The sequence below is a fragment of the Corvus kubaryi genome, unplaced genomic scaffold, assembly GCF_017639235.1.
Source record: "Corvus kubaryi isolate FWS band 111438036 unplaced genomic scaffold, C.kubaryi_AGA036_p1.0 37387, whole genome shotgun sequence".
NCBI lineage: Eukaryota > Metazoa > Chordata > Aves > Passeriformes > Corvidae > Corvus > Corvus kubaryi.
In genome coordinates, this window is record NW_024581129.1 from 12389027 (window position 1) to 12407780 (window position 18754).

At 41.0% G+C, this 18754-nt stretch overlaps 1 protein-coding gene across 13 annotated transcripts in view; it reads right to left on the bottom strand.

Moving 5' to 3' along the window:
* RBFOX1 (RNA binding fox-1 homolog 1) overlaps positions 1–18754 on the bottom strand; it is a 1110759-nt gene that overhangs the window by 857705 nt on the left and 234300 nt on the right. For all 13 annotated transcript variants that reach the window (XM_042037784.1, XM_042037778.1, XM_042037788.1 and 10 more), the window contains exon 3: positions 1124–1156. In XM_042037784.1, the coding sequence (XP_041893718.1) occupies positions 1124–1156 (33 nt within the window). The remainder of the gene's footprint in view (positions 1–1123; positions 1157–18754) is intronic.

The following is an 18754-nucleotide window of genomic DNA, read 5'->3' on the forward strand; positions in this document are numbered from 1 at the left end:
CATTCTTTTGCAGTATGCAACTGAACTTGTGTTCTTGTTCTTTAAAGTAACTAGCACAGTTTATCTATTCTCTTTAATAATGCAATTTAATTTACCAAAGGTTCGTATTAAAAATTTATCTGACTCCAGCAGTTAGAGTCACCTACACATTTTGTCACAGTTAAACATTAGCTTTGGAGCACATCACAAATTCCCTACTGTGAGTCTGAGAAGGGTTTCACAGAGGAACACTCTGAGCTTCCAATTGACATTACAAATAAATGAGTCAGGACCTGTGCACCACATTAAAATATCTTCCAGTTATTAAAAGTGCAGTGACTTGTTCAGCAGCAACGTTCAGAAGATGCAAATGCAGCTGAACACATTTGTGCTCACAAAGGACTGCCACTTTTGCTTTAGCAATCAGTTATTCAAAACATACTCCAATAATCTGAATCATTTCACCTCTAAGAACACCTTCAGACCATTCAGAGCTACTCAAACATCAAGAGAAAAACTGACAAAATAAATGTGAGTCCGAAAGGACCAAGCTAACCTGGAGCAATGTCAAGCATCCAAGGTAGGCAACGTACAACACTGCCAGTGGCACTCCACAATTCAATGAGAACTCAGCTCATCACAAAACTCATCTGTTCTTTCATGTCCCAGTCTCCTCAAGCAGCTCATGGCATATGGTACAAGAATGAGGCAAACTGGGTATGGACATGGACAGAACAGGTGCCAGCCCCCAGAACTGCCTCTGCAGCAGCAGATACAAACCTGCTTGGCTGAGGAGCTAAGGAGAAAAATAGCAGTGCACAGGGAAAGGTCAGCTTGCACCTTCTGGGGGTGGGAAATAAAACATGCACTGAAAAACCTCTGAACTGAGTGGTTCTGATGCCATGGAAATCTTCAGAAATACCTGCACAATGGCAAAACTTTCCTAGAAGGACTTTATGAGCTTAAATATTGTTATACCATGACCAGATTTCCAAAGATTGGCTCATGAAGCACTAGAAGCAGCACAAATGCCATCCGGAAGTAACTTAAACTTTCACCCCAAAAACTGTAAGCAAGCTGGGCCCTCTATCAGAAGCACAGACAGCTACTTAACATTCTACCAGTATAAGATAGAATTTCCTACCTCAGCTTTGCTGGCATCCAGCGATGTCAAAACCTGAAAATTACAGGAAAAATGCATTAGTATTGATCCTACAAAACAGGAGTGGGATTAATTGGCTTTTGAGGTAACTGACATCAATTGGTTATTATGGCTTCAGGGAGCAGAACTGAAGAGAACTGTCTTTCACACTGAGACTATTCACCCCTCATGCACATCAGGAGGCAGAACCAGGGAAATATTAAGACTACAGTAAAATTCAGGAATATTGGGTAAAAATCAAGGAAATATACCGAAAGAGAACTGGAAAAATATGTTTCTATTTTTACTAATTTTTAATTTGTTTCTAAGTAGAGATGATGAGCAATGCAACGATAAACTATTCCAACACCAACAACTCCCAGGATACACTCTGAAAAGAGTTCAGTTCCACAGGGGTAGAAGCAACAAGGTTTGAAGACCATGCTCCATGTGGAATGTGACAAAGGAAGTTTTGCCAGACCCTTCTCTCCAGGGTCAGTCTGCTGGGCACTGGCATCCAGGGTTTGGCCACCTGGGAGCTCCAGTGCTGACTTCCAGCAACCAAAGCTGCACTGAGCACAAACATCAATGAGTTCCCTGCTACTCAAGGGTTACTGCGAGCTCAGTTAAGGTCAGTGTCTAACACTAGGGAGATACAAAGTCAACTGCTATGAAAAACTGCACAAAATCCACTTCTGGCAAGAGAGATCAATTCATCATTTATATTAAAGCAACTTAAACATTTTAAGACACGTATACATTGTTATAGGTCAAACGGCAGACATGAAGTTAGTAAGCTTTTATTGGACTCTGAAGGCTGTTAAACTGTCTTTGTAAAACAAAAGTCTTTGTTAGAACTTTGTCACAATATTGTTACCACTTTACTAGGTTGAAAAGCCCTTAATAATCTCCTCACAAATTCCAGACTGACACTTAGCTATAATTCTGTCTCCAGGAGAATAGATCTTCCTTTATCTTGGTGTTCATCATCACTTCTAAAGGACACCACCAATTCTCCCCAGCTCCAAGGAGCAGGAGTGCCCAGCCATGACCCTGTCTGAGGGATGGGGGAGGAGAGCACAGTGTTTATTGAACAGAGCTCAGCCTGCAGAGCAAAAGAGACAATTTGTGTGCAGAGCTGCTGTTCAATGGAAGGCATCTGTGGATTCGTCAAAACCTTGTTCCAAAGGAATTTAGGAATGGAAATGAACTCCTGTCACATCACAGCACAGTACCTGCAGTCACAAACAGTTATTTAATTTAACCTGATTCAAACCCAGGTTCAGCCCTATTTGAAATGTGTATTTTTGTCACTAATGGGATTTTGGAAGCTGTTCAAGAATTTCTCTCACACAAGCAGAACTGAACTTATTTAAATTTATTTACAAACAGCCTATCACCTCCTTTTTTTTTGTTATTCCTCTTCATCAATATTTTTTAGTGTTAGCAGTTATTTTGCCTTTCCAAAATGAACCATACATAAAGCCATCCCATCCATTCCCTGCTGGCATTCCCTTAGGTCACTCTGCTAGTGTCCCCTCACAAGGTCTTTCTACTAATAGACTCAGTAGAGTTACAGTCCACTTATATCAATTTAATTACATATTTCTTGGAGGCAAATGACTAAAAGCACGTATCTTAGAGGATATACCAAAAATCTGTCTTAAACCACCAGAATTTGGAGTGGATCTTCCTGAAGCTGCCATAAATCCTGCTCTAAGCCCTCTGTCAAAGGTGCCTATCTTCTCTCTCTATCAGCTATGCAAGAAATGTGACTAGAACTGAACAATGTGACTCTTCCAGCCAGGACTCACTAATGCCTTGCAAGGCAATTACTCTTCTGTTTTAATAATTCACCTTACATGTCCAGAGACTGTATTTCTCTTTTATATTTTTGTACCTTCCTGGTGCTTTATAGTCACCCAGTGGCCAGCTGGACCACTGGACATATTATGCCCCTATCTTTCTTCTCCAAGTTATTGTCTGATAAATCCCTGCTCAGCAGTTGAATTCCAGTTAGTTCCTAGAAGCATGACCTTTTACTTGCTATTACTAACATTAATTCACTTTTATTTCAATCTGAAAGCCCATCCATCTCTTCCTGGATAACACACCTGGCTCCTCTATGTTAGTAATTCTTCCCAGCTTTACATTTTTATCCAATTCCATTAGCACATTCTTAGGCCAAGCATACTAATGAAAAATTATCAAATGAAATGACAAATAACTCAATAGAGTGACACTACTGAGAGGAGCTTTATGCTGAGCAGTGCAGCACCAGCTGCCCCTGGTACAGCAGGTCAGGGTGCCAGGCTGTCACACCAGAGTTATTCTGGTGAGATACTTCAGCAGCCCGAGCTACACAGCTGAGAGAACATCTGCATCCAGGCTGGACACAGGGACATGAACACACCCTGAGCTATTTCTGGGAACTCTGCAAAATGATCCTCCCACCAGAGGGATTAGGATCTTTAATAGTATACTCACCACTGTCCAATGGAGACAAAGATGGAGTGCTCCTACTTAAAATAATGACATTCCCCAAGCTAATGTTTAATTAAAAAACAGTAAAACACAGTAATTTAATATTATGGGTCAAATAACACTAATGAAATTAATGATCTGACTATTGTCAGTCTGTGAAGACCTGACAATTATCTAAAAGTTTTAACAGTTATTTTTATTTAAGTTAATGCGTCTCAACACAGTGAATTATCATTCTATTTGTATGACTGATTTCTTCCTCTCCCTCACTCCTACCCCCCTGTTCCTGAAACTTGTAATTTCTAGACCAGCAGCTGTATCTCCTGTCATGTTTGAGAAGGCAGTGAATGAAGACATGGGAGCAGTATAACGGGTATGACAGAGAATTGCTGTTCCAAGTCATTCTTTGCTGAGGCTTTTGAGGAAGTGTCTGTGTGTCACCGTGTGATCACTCAATTAAATCCTCTGAGAAGGCACTGCCAGCTCTCAAGCCCCTTAAGCAGCACTAAGATCTGCAGCCAAGCCACCCGAGACACAAAACCAATTTATTCACCCCCATCCCAGGCAATCCTGGGTGAGGAAGTACCTGGAGTGATGTCTCCACGATAAGCTAGTTGTTCCAGAAGGTGGGAGTGGGACAAGCCAAGGGAGGAGAAGAGAGGAGAACTGGGGTACAAACAGGGTGTTGTCCTAATTAGGTCATCTCGTTTCCCTTTGCAGATCCCCCTACTGCAGTAATCTACTGTTCTGCCCCACGAGTTGTGGGAGGGATGATGTTCATTTACTGGCTCCTGCTGCTCCCCCATGACATTTTATGCCCTAGTTAAAACAGCAATTTCACCAAGAGGAATTAAGGCTAAGCTGAGGGATCCTTGTCTCTCACCGTAATCCCTCTGTGACATAACAAAACCATGGGTTTATGTCACTTTCTCAAGGAAGATGCAATTTATTCTTCTTGTGCTACAAGCTAGATGTGACTGACAGAAAACATCTTTAAAAATGGCTTTTTTGCTATTCCTGGAAGTTGCACTCAATGCAGAACTTCCCATTTTACAGGAGGAATCCTGTGAATACTGACAAAAACATAGACATGGTAATAACACTGCAAAAAAAGTCTTTTAAACTATGTTTACTGCTTTTAGCATTTAGAAAGGTCTTATCTTGAGGTGCATGCATCTGTAGTTCCTCTCTCCAGAACGAACACAGGACAATATTTGCTGTTCTAAGCCAAAAAGCAAAGAGCTGCTATTTGTTACATATCTCAAGCCAACACCTTACCAGAAGGAAATAAAGGAAACTTTCTTGAACAAAGAAAGCTCCTCAAACTTGAAACTGGAAAGATAATTTAATGTCAATTTTGTATTAAAAGTACATGAAATTCCCTGTGTAAAAGTTCAAAGACAAGAAAAAAAAGGAAAAAATTGAAAGGTACGTGTTTTGAGCCAGGATTCTCATCTACCATGTCCCTGAAGGTGAGTGACCATTTCACTGAACTATCCCATCTCATCCACGTGTGAAGCCCTTTTTCTGTCACTTATTTTTCTAAAACAAATATTTTCTTAATTTTTTTCACCTTCTCACATCAATCTGAATCCTTAAAAAAAAAAAAAACAACCCACCAGTTTTTACCTTTAATATCTTTCCCCCTTCCTGGGTTCCTATGGAATGAGAAAAGGGCTTTGAAAAAAATAAGGCCAGGACTAGAAAAAAAAATATGCTGCAAATAAACACTCAAAATAAGCTAAAGAAAACCATCTTTGGACTTTGGAAATTTGTTTGGAATAATAGGCAAAGAGGATTTTAAGCATGAAGAAAAGATATAAACCTAGAAATAGTATTAATGGGATTGGAGCTTTAATGACAAGATAGAATTAATTTTATTTCTTTTTAGACACAAAATATCTGACAGACAGATAATCCTGGAGACGAACACCTCCACTGCTGAACCAGTCTTGAATCTGCTCCGTAACACCCTACAAGGGAACTCAGCAAGATTTGCACTGATGAGATCAAGGGCAGAGACTTGACTAGAGGATGTCCTGGCATTTATCTGAACAAACGTGCAAGTCTGCATTTAAAGGTTTGTCTCACTGAGCTCAGGCAGTATTAAAAATGACACTGTGATAATCACTGTGCTGCAGCCTTCTATTAAATTGGGAATCCACCTGTGGGTCGGGAGGGATGGGGGATTGATTGCCCACTGGCTTTCCCCATTTTTTGTCTGCCTGGAGCAGTTGCCAGCCAGGCTCCTCAGGATTCAGAACAGATTTATGACTGTGGTTCACAGGCCAGGCCACTGAGCAGAATCTGAGCTGCTGGAGCTATTTCATGACAGGGTGTAAAGAAAGCAGCCCTATCCTGAGTGTTCTTCACTCCCTCTGACTCCATGATGTGAACAATTACCTGTAATATCACTGCTTCACTGTGATAAACAACAGCAGGGGAACAGGAGGGAAAAAAAAAAGGTAAAAACAAACAAACCAACAAGCCTTTAGGAATATTGCAATGTAGTCTCTGGCACTTTTAGTGTTGACAGAATTAGAAAAATAAGCCAAACCATATTGTAATACTTCACTTCCTAAAGCATTGTGCCTTTGAAACATGGAATTCTAATGGATCTTGCCAAATTTAGTGAAGAAATCATGATAAATATAGCTATAAATCTCAATTGTTCTTTAAACATATTTAAATCTCTCCCTCAAAAGCATAGAAAAATAAGCATGCAAGAGAGATCACCTTCTTGCTAAAGCAGTTCTTGATAATTCATTAGTTTTCATTCACCTCCTTCTTGATTTCTAAAAGCAATTCTGGAAAGTGAAGCAAAATTAACTTTTACATGCCCAGTCCTTAGACTACCAATAAACTCTACATGACCCTTTATAAACCTAATCCTTGATGGTCACCAAAGCTCCTGAGTATCAGGAAGGTGGAACTTGACCCAAAAATATTCACTCATGGAGGCTGGGTTTTTTCATTTGTGTTCTTACCCTTGTTCTGACTAATGCTCAGATAAAGTTCTAAACTAAAACAATATTTCTTGATTAACATCCTGGATATTTTTTTAAAACTGGCTGTGAAGGCTTTAAGAGGTTTATTTATAGCAACTCCTCTCTTCACAATATAAACAAGATGAACAAACTGAGACTCTTTAGAAAAGAGAATTCTCAGACAGGTTTTTGCCTGGGACATCAAAATGAACACCTATATTTTCAAACGCCAAGGTTTAATTTTTTAAAGCAAAGCCCTGGGCCCCACAGAAGCTGTGAGGGTAAAATGTTGCTCTTCAGTACTTGCTCCTGAAAGCACAAGTGAGAAATTTCTGGGATATCCTGCAGGGTCAGCTCTCTAGGGCTTCCACAAGGCTAAACATAACAACCTGTGGTTGTTACACATGACTGCCCATTAAAAAAATCCAATCTATTAAAGACATACATGAATGGAATATGCTGAAGGGACAACAGGGGGAATCAAGACTCATATTTCATAGATATGTATCTTTAATTAAATTTTACTCAGTTTATTTACTGCCACGGATAACAGCATCAGGTTACTCCAAATTTCTGTTAACTCAGTGAGTATGCAGGCAATGACTTTAGCAGTTGGTGAAAAATATGTCTGCCCTTAACTACTTCTAACAATATTTGTGATGCTCAGTTAATATTGGCTGTTTAAGATTTTTAAGCTGAATTTTCTCTCTAAATCATTCTGCAAAATGTGGAGTAGTTATTGTAGATAGTTCACTTAATATAAGAAGTCTCAGTCATAATGTCATCTTTTTAAAAATTTCTGTAGTGTAACCTGAATAAACTCAGCAAAATAAATACATAGAAGGAAAAAAAATCCCTGAAACACTTGTTCTAATTAATTTATACAATGATTTTCATGAAAGGTTCTGTCTGTGTGTCTGGTACAAAGCAGTTGGAAAATAACATGACTTTCTCTTTGAAAATGGAACTCACTTTTACGAAGCAACCTGAACTGCGCAGAACTTGCCAAATAGCTCCTCTTTAATATTGGGAATAAATTCCATTACTCTCATAATGAGAGAAAACATCAAGACATGATAAGTTAACCACAAAAAAATACACACATTTTGTATGCAATGAAATGCATGGTCTTTGTTTGCTGTCCTTTTAAAAGTAACCTAAATCTACTTTATCCACACCTTTAGCAAAATATCCACATGCACTGCTGCACTGCCTCCTAGGATAACCTTGGCAATTTCTGTATGTCAACGAAAGTAGGATTTCACACTTGTTAGATGGTAGAAGTTCATGATCCAGAGTGCAACTGCAATAAACTAAACCTGAAATTCAAGGTAAACAAAGCATTTTCAAGTAAACTGTTGAGCCACTACAGCTTTTCCATGGATTCTGGTAAAAATGACATTAATGTTCCCTGCTTAATTTAGCAAGAAAAAAACCCAAACAAATGGAATATAAATATAAACAGAAAGATCTCTGGTGATTTCTTTTCATGTGTCAATAATTTTGTAAGGCTCCAGAGCACCGAGGCAAGAGGACAGAGTGAAAAGGCAGCAATGAAATGATTCCCTTGCCATGCCTGCCTCACAACACCCAGCAGCACTATTAGCACTATCCATTTCACCCAGGAGCAATAAACTCACATTTTTTGGAATGCCCACATTATGCCAGAATAATATAAAAATAGATGATGAAGCAAAAACGAGATGGATTTAGCCCCGGTGTCCTGCAGTAACTGCCATAATTGCACAGCCAGCTCATTATAGCAAGTCAGTCCCTTGAGCCTCCCCTGTCCCAGTTAAGTGACAGTAATAGAAAGCAGCTGTATGAGGACATCAGGTCAGCAGAATCATTAGCCCCGAAAATTGCATCCCCATCCCTCCTGTGCGGCAGCCAGGCGTTCACACACCATCAGCCTCCCAAACACGAGGTCAAACATTATGATGAACTTAACCCAGTAACTCCATTAACAGTGACCCATGGCTCGCATCTCCCAGGCAGCCCACACTTCTGGAAACTTCCAGCAGTTTAATGAATTTTGGTTGCTGCCCTGTGCCCTGGGCTCACCAGCCCTGGGGCAGTGCCGACCACAGAAGGGCCAGTGCCCACGACAGGGGACACCCCTGGACCCTCGGGGTCTCATCTCCTCTGTTGAGGGACAGGAGCTGGGTAGTGGCACTGACAGAGCTGAGACATCTCCCAGCTCTGCCCAGGTCATGGGAAGGTGATGCTGCCGGCAGCCACCACCATGGACAGGAGTAGCAGGACATCTTACCCCCCATAAAATCTCATCAGCTGTTTGTTAACCACTCAGATAACTCAAACAGGACAAGTTGTCTTTGTAGGGAGTCATTTTGGTGCCATGGGGTTAACACTGGGCTGGCACCTCCCAGGTGCCAATAAACATCTTGGTTTGAAGGGAGATCTGACAAGGTAAGCTGGATTTCTGTCTGACATCCATCCATTTTACAACCATAAAAGCCTCACCAAACTTTCACAGAGTAGAAATCTTCCATGTGTTTTCCTGGAAATGTATGGAGTTTCTCCCATGAGTAGGGTGCCTACTCCATGGTTACTGCCCTGGGGTTAAGTGAAGAAATCTGTACATTATTGTTATTTTGGTGGTAAGTTACATTCAACTCCTAACCAATACCATTACTTTTGCAAGCTTTAATATAGGTACCTGGATATCATGCACTGTTTTATGATGCCATAATCTACTATAATTTTTTAGTTTTATGCAGTGTAGCAAGTAAGTCTGATTAAGATCTTCCATCTGTTATCTTTTGTCTGTTCGTTTGTCTTAATAAATAATGCATTTTTATACAAATATATCTGATTTGCCATCATTAGAGCTTGCAGGACAAAGCACTTCAATTATACCTTTATAACTTCCTTAAATTTAAACTGTTGCTAAACCTGAGGCTAAGGAAGGATTTCCCTTCATTTAAACCCCTTTCTGGGAAGGAGTTCAAATGCACAAAGGAGTTCTTTCTGCCCCTTTTTGGGACTCAGGGCACCTCAGAGTCCCACACACGTGTGAGGAGCAGCTGGGGCAGCTCTGGGAGGAGCTGGGAAGTGAGACTGGGCAGTGTGGTGGCCCAGGGTGCTTCAGTCCCCAACAGCCACCCCCAGGAGCCACTAGCCATGGGCAACAGTGGCCTCTCAGCCCCTCTGCCACTGCTCCGACCAGCAGAGATTCCCCTCCCAAATAAATCCTTCTACGAGCACAACGTTCCCCTGAGAACAGCAGCTGCACCTTTGCGCGCTCCCAGGTTTCAGGGCGTTGTTTGGAGCCGGCTGTGGGTTTGAGGGACAGTAATGAGAAGCAGCACAAAGTGTGGGCCAGGTCCTGAGGCAACAGCCACAGGGCACGGCTGTGCTGTCCTCAGCTGCCAGGGGCGGAAGGTCTGGCCTGGTACAAACACAAATTCCCGTATCCCAGGGGGACATGTTGCCTCCTCCATCATTTATCCACCCGTGCTCTGAGGCCACGAGGCACAGAAATGAAGACGGAGCTCTTTGCCAGTGTTCCCATGCATTCTGATTAAAATACAGCCTGTGAAGTCAGCCAAGGTCCTCTCAGGTCCGGGTGCTCATTCCCTCCTTTCCCAGGGATGAGTCTCCTGGCAGCACATCTGTCCACAGCCCTTGGGCAAAGCAAGGCCCCGCCTTCATGGTCCTGATGAGTTTTGGTCATAAAAGCAACAACCCCTCTATCAATGTCAAAGACTAAACAAGTTTGACTGTATGCTGATGTTCTTCAAATTGTTTCTACCAGCACTAGTTCTGGATGGTTTGTTTTGGGGAAATTAATGATGATACGCCAAGGTCGTTGTACCTCTGCTGCAGCGAACAGATGTTGACACATTAATGCCACAGGCCTGTGCTGCACTAGGACAGAGCTGCTCCTGCTTGTCACTGCATGAGCTGAGGCAAAACCAGCCACACCAAGCAGCCCAGTCTAAGAAATTCACCCTAAAATGCAAACATTTGAAGAAAAGAGCTCCTGCACTTTCCAAAGCCATTACTCTGTATAATCATCATCAAAACACACCACTTTTCTTTTTTTTTAAAATCAACCCGAAGCCAGCAGAACAATGAGAAACCAAATCTTTTTTTCCTCTCAGCAGCACAGATCGTTTTCAATGCCATTTGTAAGCTGCCTATTTATCCCTGACATTCACAGCTTGAGTATATCTCCAGTTCAGGTCGCTGTCTTACACCGAGGTAGAGATAATCAAGTATTTTTCCATCTCTTTGCTGGGACGACTCAGAGCTGATGGTGCATATCCATAGCTCTGTTAACCTGGTGTGAGATTCTTGTGGTAAACTGCACAGGAGGAAGACATCACCATTCCCAGAGATTCCAGTCACTAGGGAAAGCAGCAGCCTCACGACTGGGAGGGAGGAGGTCTGGGGTAGTTTGATGTCTGAACTGAAATAAACACTTCCTTCTTAATGACCTCGTAGCAGCAACACTTTTAAAACATTAAAAAAGGAGCTGGGAATAGATCAGTAGGATGAGAGCAGTGAGATACTTCACCAGGATAAAGTAGCGCACAGCCCCTTTACCTGTGGGGAAGTTTAAGATTTGTGCTCAGTATTTTTCAGTTTTAACTGCCTAAAATACTTCCTTTAAATGAATTTTACTATATTTGGGGGCTATTACTGCAAAATGAATGACACAAAAGGCATCAGTGCCCTAAGAGTTAGCTACATAAGTGCCATGTGTCAGAAGATTTAGAATTTTGAGTCATATTTTAAAATATGTAACTTCTGACAATGAGACAGTCACTGTAGCAGGAAATGGATAGCAATTCTTCCATTACCCCAGCCCCAAACGGGGGACGTAACACCAGCACAGCTTGAAAGTCCATTTAAACTGTGACAGGGCTGTAAAAAGCCCTTAACAGAAGCGTTTCCTAAGAGAAAGACTCATCTGTTTCTAAGCTACAGCTGTTCATTCAGTACTGATAGGCAGACAAAATAAGAGATGTATCACTCGGTCTCAAACCCAGATGTAAGCTATTCAAATCCTTTGCTCCTGATTTCTCAGCATTAGTAGGGTTATACCTGTCTCTTGGCTGTGTTTAATGCTGCAAACCTTCCTCCCTCTGAGCTGGGACAAATAAATTTGAAATTTTGCCCATAAATACTCCCCCCAGCACAGTGGCACTTCCAGCAGTGCTGCAGGAGCCATCCTCACAGCCTCCCCTTCCCCTTCTGACCATCACCCAGAGCTCACTGACACACCAGTTATTAGAATTCCTAACAGGTATGAATATGAAAAGAGTCTTAATCCTTGGAATGAAAGAGCACAGCAAGAGATGCTTATAATTTCCTAGAGCAGGAAGAAAATAGTGCAATGAATTATGTAAAATACTTTAAATATGGGCACTACTGAAAGCCATAAATTAGGAAGCAGAAACTGTCAATAAACAACACCTATTCTCTTCAGGAGAGGATCCTCTGGCTTTAAAGGTGTGGTTAAAAAGCAGGATAATGTACAGGTAATATTCTGTACATTTCAGAATTAAAATCTAAGCAATGTAATGAAATGCAGTAACAAGTGGTTTCCCTCAAGGGTCCTGTAGAAATAGCCTTGTCTTTTGGAATCTTCCCTGTGCAAAAAACATATTCAAAAATAAATCAGCTTTTCTTTAAGCTCTCTGCTCCAGGATTTCTGTACAGTGAACGATTAAAAATAATTAAGAAGTCCATGCAAATGCTTTCCAATTACAATGTACCCCTGAAACATCCTTGATCAGAAGGCTCTAATACTAAACCAGGTCTTGTTGAAAACCCCTTTCAAAGCAGATGAAAGCCTCCTGCTTATGAACCTTGAGCCAGGTCCTTCTGTTTAGACCAAGGGAACATTACAGGGCTCCATCTGTTCAAGATGATAAACCAGCAAAAAAAACACCAACAACCAGATTTGGGAGAGAGAAATCACGTCAATATAAAATAAAAGTAAATTCAGTTTCACTTAAAGGAGACTTTAGTGGAAGTTACTGTTTAAAAACAAAAAGAACACAAAAGCATCACTGAAGCCCCACAGAAAGCACCAAGCCACAGCCAGAGCGGATCAGGAGCACACAACTGTGCGCTGCTGATGTAACTTGTGCGTGCAGGCTGGCTCCCTTTTATACCCTGATTTCTTTTAGTTCTGAGGGAGGTGACTGCTTTAAATGAGAAGAAGTTTACAGGTGATGTTTCGAGAGCTGCCAAAAAATTAACCCAGACCCTGTATCAGAGCAGCCAAGGCTGTGGCCCCCAGTCCAACACAAATAGTTCCTAAAACCAGTGGTGTTCAGCACAAGCCTTGGCATCACGGGCAGTTCCTCCTCCAGCTGTTACTAAGAAACAAACCATACAAGAGTTCTGCTTTTCACTTTTGTACTTCTGACTAATCATCACCATTATTCCACAGGCTACCAAAGTGAGGCTGTCACATGCCTTTTGACTTCGCTGACTCCAGGCTGTTTGTCACCTCAGCAGGGCCCGTTTCTGCTGATTTCCTCAGGACCCCCATCCTAACAGGCTCAGGGAAAGAACCCCTGCCTAAAAGGGGAGGGGGCACAGGGGACAAGCAGCTCCTCAGGCTGCTAAAAGATAATCTGACATAACCTGACAGAGGGAAATCGTGGCTCAAACAACTGCTCTGAATCTTGTTTCCACAGCTGAGGGAAGTTTAGACAACCCAGCAAATCTAGAAATCCAAGCAAAAAAAACAAACTCCTCTCCAGTCACAGCTCTGTGGGTAGGTGTGAAGGGCAGGATTGGCATGGAATTAATCCCGTATGGAAGCTCTACTGCACTAAATGCTGCTCTGAGATGCTGGCTCTGTGTTTGTGGTACCAGCCTGCCTACACCGTGCTTGCTCTAAAACCACTTGTCTCTATCCACCAGTGCTCCCATCAGTCCATAGTGTTAATTTTTTATTTCTCAATCAAGAATTCATGGAGGTTAGTGTGACATTGCTGCAAATACTCTCACAGCCTAGTAAATGTAAATAATGGATACGACTCCAGAAATACCAACCAGCCTCTTGTTGTTTTGGGACACTTAAATCGTGCCTGCCCCAACTCACCTGCCAGTAAACAAACAGGCTTCTCTCTGCACTGCAGTAAATCCCTCATCTTTCAGGAAAATTAAATGTGTCATTGAAATGGCTGCAGTTTCGGTAAGTGCACACAGACATTTAACAGTGACAGTGCTCACAAAGATGCACGGAGTGCAACTATCTCCCTTCAGAGAACATTTTGCAAAACGCTAACAAATTTTCAGAAGCTTTTGTGAATTTTAACACAGTTATTGCATTTCATCCCCCATTGCAGTAAACTACATCTCCCTCTTTAGATTTCTCCTAATTTCTGTCATTTATTTAAAAATTCTATAATGAAGAGCTGCTATTGAGGGCCCATTTGCTCCTCCTGTTTTCCATTTAACCTCAGTGATTGCAGCCTCCCTTATTTCCTTTGGTGTTGAAAAGTACTTTTACAGCATTACCGGCACATTTGTTAGATTTCTACTAATTAATTTTCCATGAACCTTTCAGCATGAAAAAGAAAAAATCTCACATTTCTGCATGAAAAATGAATTATATTTTCTCCATTTCCTTAGAAATTTACATTCTGGGCTCATCTGTGCCACATATTCTTTATGGATAATGAGCAAGGCATCCTCACTTAGCTGTCACTGAGGCAGTGAAATGTTTACAGTGTGCACTTTGGAGATTCTGGCAGCTTAGATTCCAAGAATATTTCTTATTCACGACAATAAGCCCTGTCCTAAATTTCCCTTGCACATGAACAGAAAAAGATTGATCTGAAGAATCCTTGAACTTTGCTGACCCACAGTAATGCTGTTTTAAGAAAGGTTAGTTCAGATACTTCACGCTCATGATCTGTTTCATATGATGTGACAAAGACTCTTTTATGCCCTTAACATCCTGCAGAACTTCTTGGGAAACTGAAAATATCAACTAATGAAGAGACAAATATCTTCATTATGAAGCTTACAAACAGAATACACATTGTATATATTTATTCTGTAACATTTTGGGGACAGACTACTGACAGGCAGAAGAAACCTCATGCATGGATCTCCTGCCAGTTTTGTGCAGGAGGTTTCACCTGACTCAAGAGAAATATCTCTCTTTAATTACCTCTCTGAAGTCATTCTTTAGCAAAGTTATAAGAATATGCCCGTTGTAAAGATTGTGTCAAGATTTCATTTATGTGCACAGGTCCAGCCACAGGCTCACAATGACATACTTAATCCTCTGGGCTTTATTGAACCAGGGCCTGGAAAAAAATGATCTTTTATGCTTCGTTCTTAGAAAACCTCATATAGTTTGAATAAATCTTTGAAATGTAACCAAAAGAATCTCACACGAGATTGTCTTTCATTGAAGTCATAACATCCAATTCATGTAGATACAGTTGGAAGGTTATTGCTGTCAAGTTTTGAACTTGGGCTGTGAAAGACATAAAAAGTGACAGATTTTCTCCCCCGAAAGGAGAACGGTGCCTGCACAGAGCCCTCTGCAAACGTCTCCTTCCTCAGCCCAGCCCCTGCACCAACCTGAGCCCACTCAAACCTACTGGGGTTGTTTTCTGTAATCAATCAAATTTCCAAGTGTAATTATTAACATAGAGTTTAATTAAATTAATCTGTTCCTTTGGACACATTCTAAAGAAAAGTCAGTTACTGAATGTTAACTATTCAAACACTTCAAGTGCCTTTTTGAGTTCTGACTTGGAAAATCTAGATTAATTCTCAAAGGTCTCTCACAGTTACTAATTCTAAAGGAATTTTAAAAATATTTAAACCTATGTTTTCCATATATTACTCCAAAATGTTCATCAGGAGTAATTGCATCTTGCAGAATGAAGCAACTTTTGCCATTCCAGGAGTGTTGGTACCACTACTTTTCTGACATTTCAGCAGTTCTACTGCTTATATTATTTCCCCTAGAAAGCTATATTTAAAAAAAAAAAAGAAAAAGAAGATATTTTTGTTGCATAAAACTCTGGCACAGTAGGTGGAATTGCAACCCTAAGCCTTCTCAGACATACAGAAAAATCCCAATCTAAAGCAACGCTGTTTTCAGACAAGTTGTTGTTTTCACACCAATTATCCTGTGGCTCAGTAACATCTTGATAATAAATGAAATAATGTAAAAGTATTTCTTGCCAATGATGGAGGCCCCCCAGCCTTTTTAAATTTTCATATTAACTTGTCAGAGGTGAATCTCTCAGATCTGAACTGGCAGCTGTGAATACACAAACAGTATTTCAGTATTCTCTGCAATATCACTGGGTTTGTTCTTTGACACACTGGATAGTGATGGGAAAAGTACTTGCAGAGTTACACCATGAGAGGGGCAGAGAAAAAAGGAGTTCTCACTCTGTGCCAGACTAGATTTCTGAAGGTTCATTGCAATACAACCAATCAGCTGCAAAAGAATAAAACCAAGGTTTTCCTGTAAGCAAAGGGAAATTGTACCTGATATTTCTTTTTGGAAACCTAACGGCCCCCAGCCTACTGTGGAACTCTAAATTATAACTTAGATAATGATAGCAATTATAGACAGGAGATAAATTATTATAATAGATCTTCATACAATAGCATTAGACCTTCAGAAGGTCTGCTAAGGACCCTGACAGAGATGATAAAATCAAAGCAAGCAAGAAACTAGCAGGAGATCCAGTCAAGCTATAAAGGTTATACAAGACAATCTGTTACGATCTCTAGTCTCAGTTTTTGAGGTCTGTGTTCTCCATTTGCAAAAAAAAAAGAGATGCAAATATCTTGAATCCATGTAAAGAAACCAAGGATTCCATCTTTCCACATAAGTTCAAAATCAAAAGGAAAAAGTGAATATTGGCAATTCTAAGTTCAATTTGGAGTGACTGATCCAGAGTTCAACCTATGCAGCCAAGTTAGGAACCTTCTACACAGCCTTTCAATCAATGTTCAGATATGTTAGCCCTGAATTTGTCTTTATTCCTTTGAGTCTTTGGGACTCCAGACTTTCCCATTCCACTCTAAAGGGAAACTCAGTGTTGATGATGTGCAAAAGACAAGTCCCAGGTAAAAGAGGTACAACCAAGCACCTGAGACACACTTAAAGCCAAAACTAGGCTTTAATTCGTATTATAAACTTGAGGCAAAATTAATGGCCACCCCTAGACAGGACAAGGGATGGTACAAGAGGAGCATCCTCTGCATTCAGAGACCGAGAATTTTCTATAGAGAAATGTGGGATAAAACTTCTGCAAGAAACTGATTCAATTGGAATTCTGTCTGCATTTAGAGTCTAATACAAATTCCAGCATTTCAGTTAAAAAAAAAAAAAATCACATCCCTTTCTACCTAGGAGATTTGAAAGATGTATTTCCTAGAAAGTATTACACAATTAAGCTGTTTTTACTGCTGTGTATGCTACAGAAAACCAATTGTCAGAGAAACACTTCACATTTTTCTCCTCAGTTGTTTTTCTGTGAAAAGAGAATTGAAAATAATTTAAACATTTTCCTTAATTTCCCCACTGGAAAGGGTAGTAGGAAAGCCTGACTAGCAGAAAACATGTATCATTGATTTTTTTATATTCTTACTTGTGAAGAGACATATTCCATTTCTCCTCTCAAGGAGAGGATCCCTGATAGCCATTATCCTGTTGTTGGAAAGGGAGGAAACTGCATCTTCTCCTATTATTCACCTGTTCTCACACTTCACAGCTTACTTGCCAGTGGAAACCTTGTGAGAAGGCTCATACTAAAGGAATGAAAAAATCAGAAAACTTTCAACATTACCAAAATAATGTCTGTCTAAATGATGCTAACAGACTTAATTCCAAATGCAAATGGAGAAAAAAAATGTTAATTTAGAAGAATGAAGTGACATAAACAAAATTGTCTTAATTGTGCTTATCAGAAAACTTCCCTATTGTAATTGTGATTTAAATATTGTGGGCATAGGCTTTGATTGGCTGAACAATTCCATTGATTACATATAAATTTGTACTGAAATGCAAACCTGCTTTAATTCAACCTCTCACTTTTTTAACACCATCCAAAGCAGAACTATAGAATATTCAAGACCCCACCTTGCCCCACCCCCAAAAGGACTCAAGTACCCTCCCTAAACATGTGTTACTTGTTTTCCCCTCTCAAACCCAGCTTATTTCACATAACTGATTTAGAGAGCAATCAGGTAGAAGAGCATCCAAGAGCATCACAACTGCAGAGCAAGAGGAGACCCAGCTGGTGCTGAGCTGGAGGCAGAAATGATTTTACCTACGTGGGTCACCATTAGCATCAGTCCTGAAGCCACAGCCACCTCATGGCATTGTTCAGCAGCTCTGGCCTGAGTTGACTGTGTTTGTGTGAGGAGGGAAACCAGCTACAGCCACTCAGCAAAGCACCTGAACCAGGCAGTAAAGTTACACACTGCTCTGAACAACTCGGAGAACTGAAGGATCAAATAAAGTGCTTTTCTCTGCCATCAGCCCTGTATTAGCTTTCTGCTTAATGCTGGCAAATTATCTTCATTTTGTCTGTGGAGTTCACACCATTTTCAGCAGTTGCACATCAGTGAGTTGTCACACAGCTCTTATAATTACTGTGCAGAGGTGCCTGTGCTATCTCCTCCATGCTTTCTGTTTCTCTCCAGTAATCTCTCCTGACTTTGCAAGAAGAGGCTGCCCAGAGCTCGGGATGAAAGAGCAAGTGCAGCAGCACTGCAGAGAGAGATTGTCCAACCCATTTTACACTGGTCTTTTCAAAAAACAGCATCTGTCCATCTGCCCCCTGGTGTATTCTGCAGTTTCCCATTGTCTCTCTGTCCTGTGGAGCATGTCTGCAGCCCCTGCCCTGCTCTGCTGATGGACAGGCTCCTGACACAGTCTCCTGGCCTGGCCCTTCCCCCAGTGAGCAGTGCAGAATATTTCAGCAGCACACACAGCCTGGAAGCTGTGGCTCAGCACTGCCTTTAGCATGGGTGGCAGCAGAGTCTGTTCAGACAGAAGCTGAACTTGCAAACAGCTCCAGCAACCCAATTTCAGTTTCCTTCCATGCTTGTCTGAGGTGTCATTTGGGGAAATTCATATATTTTCATGCATTTGCTTTCCACAAACTGGCTAGGAAATAAGGAAATT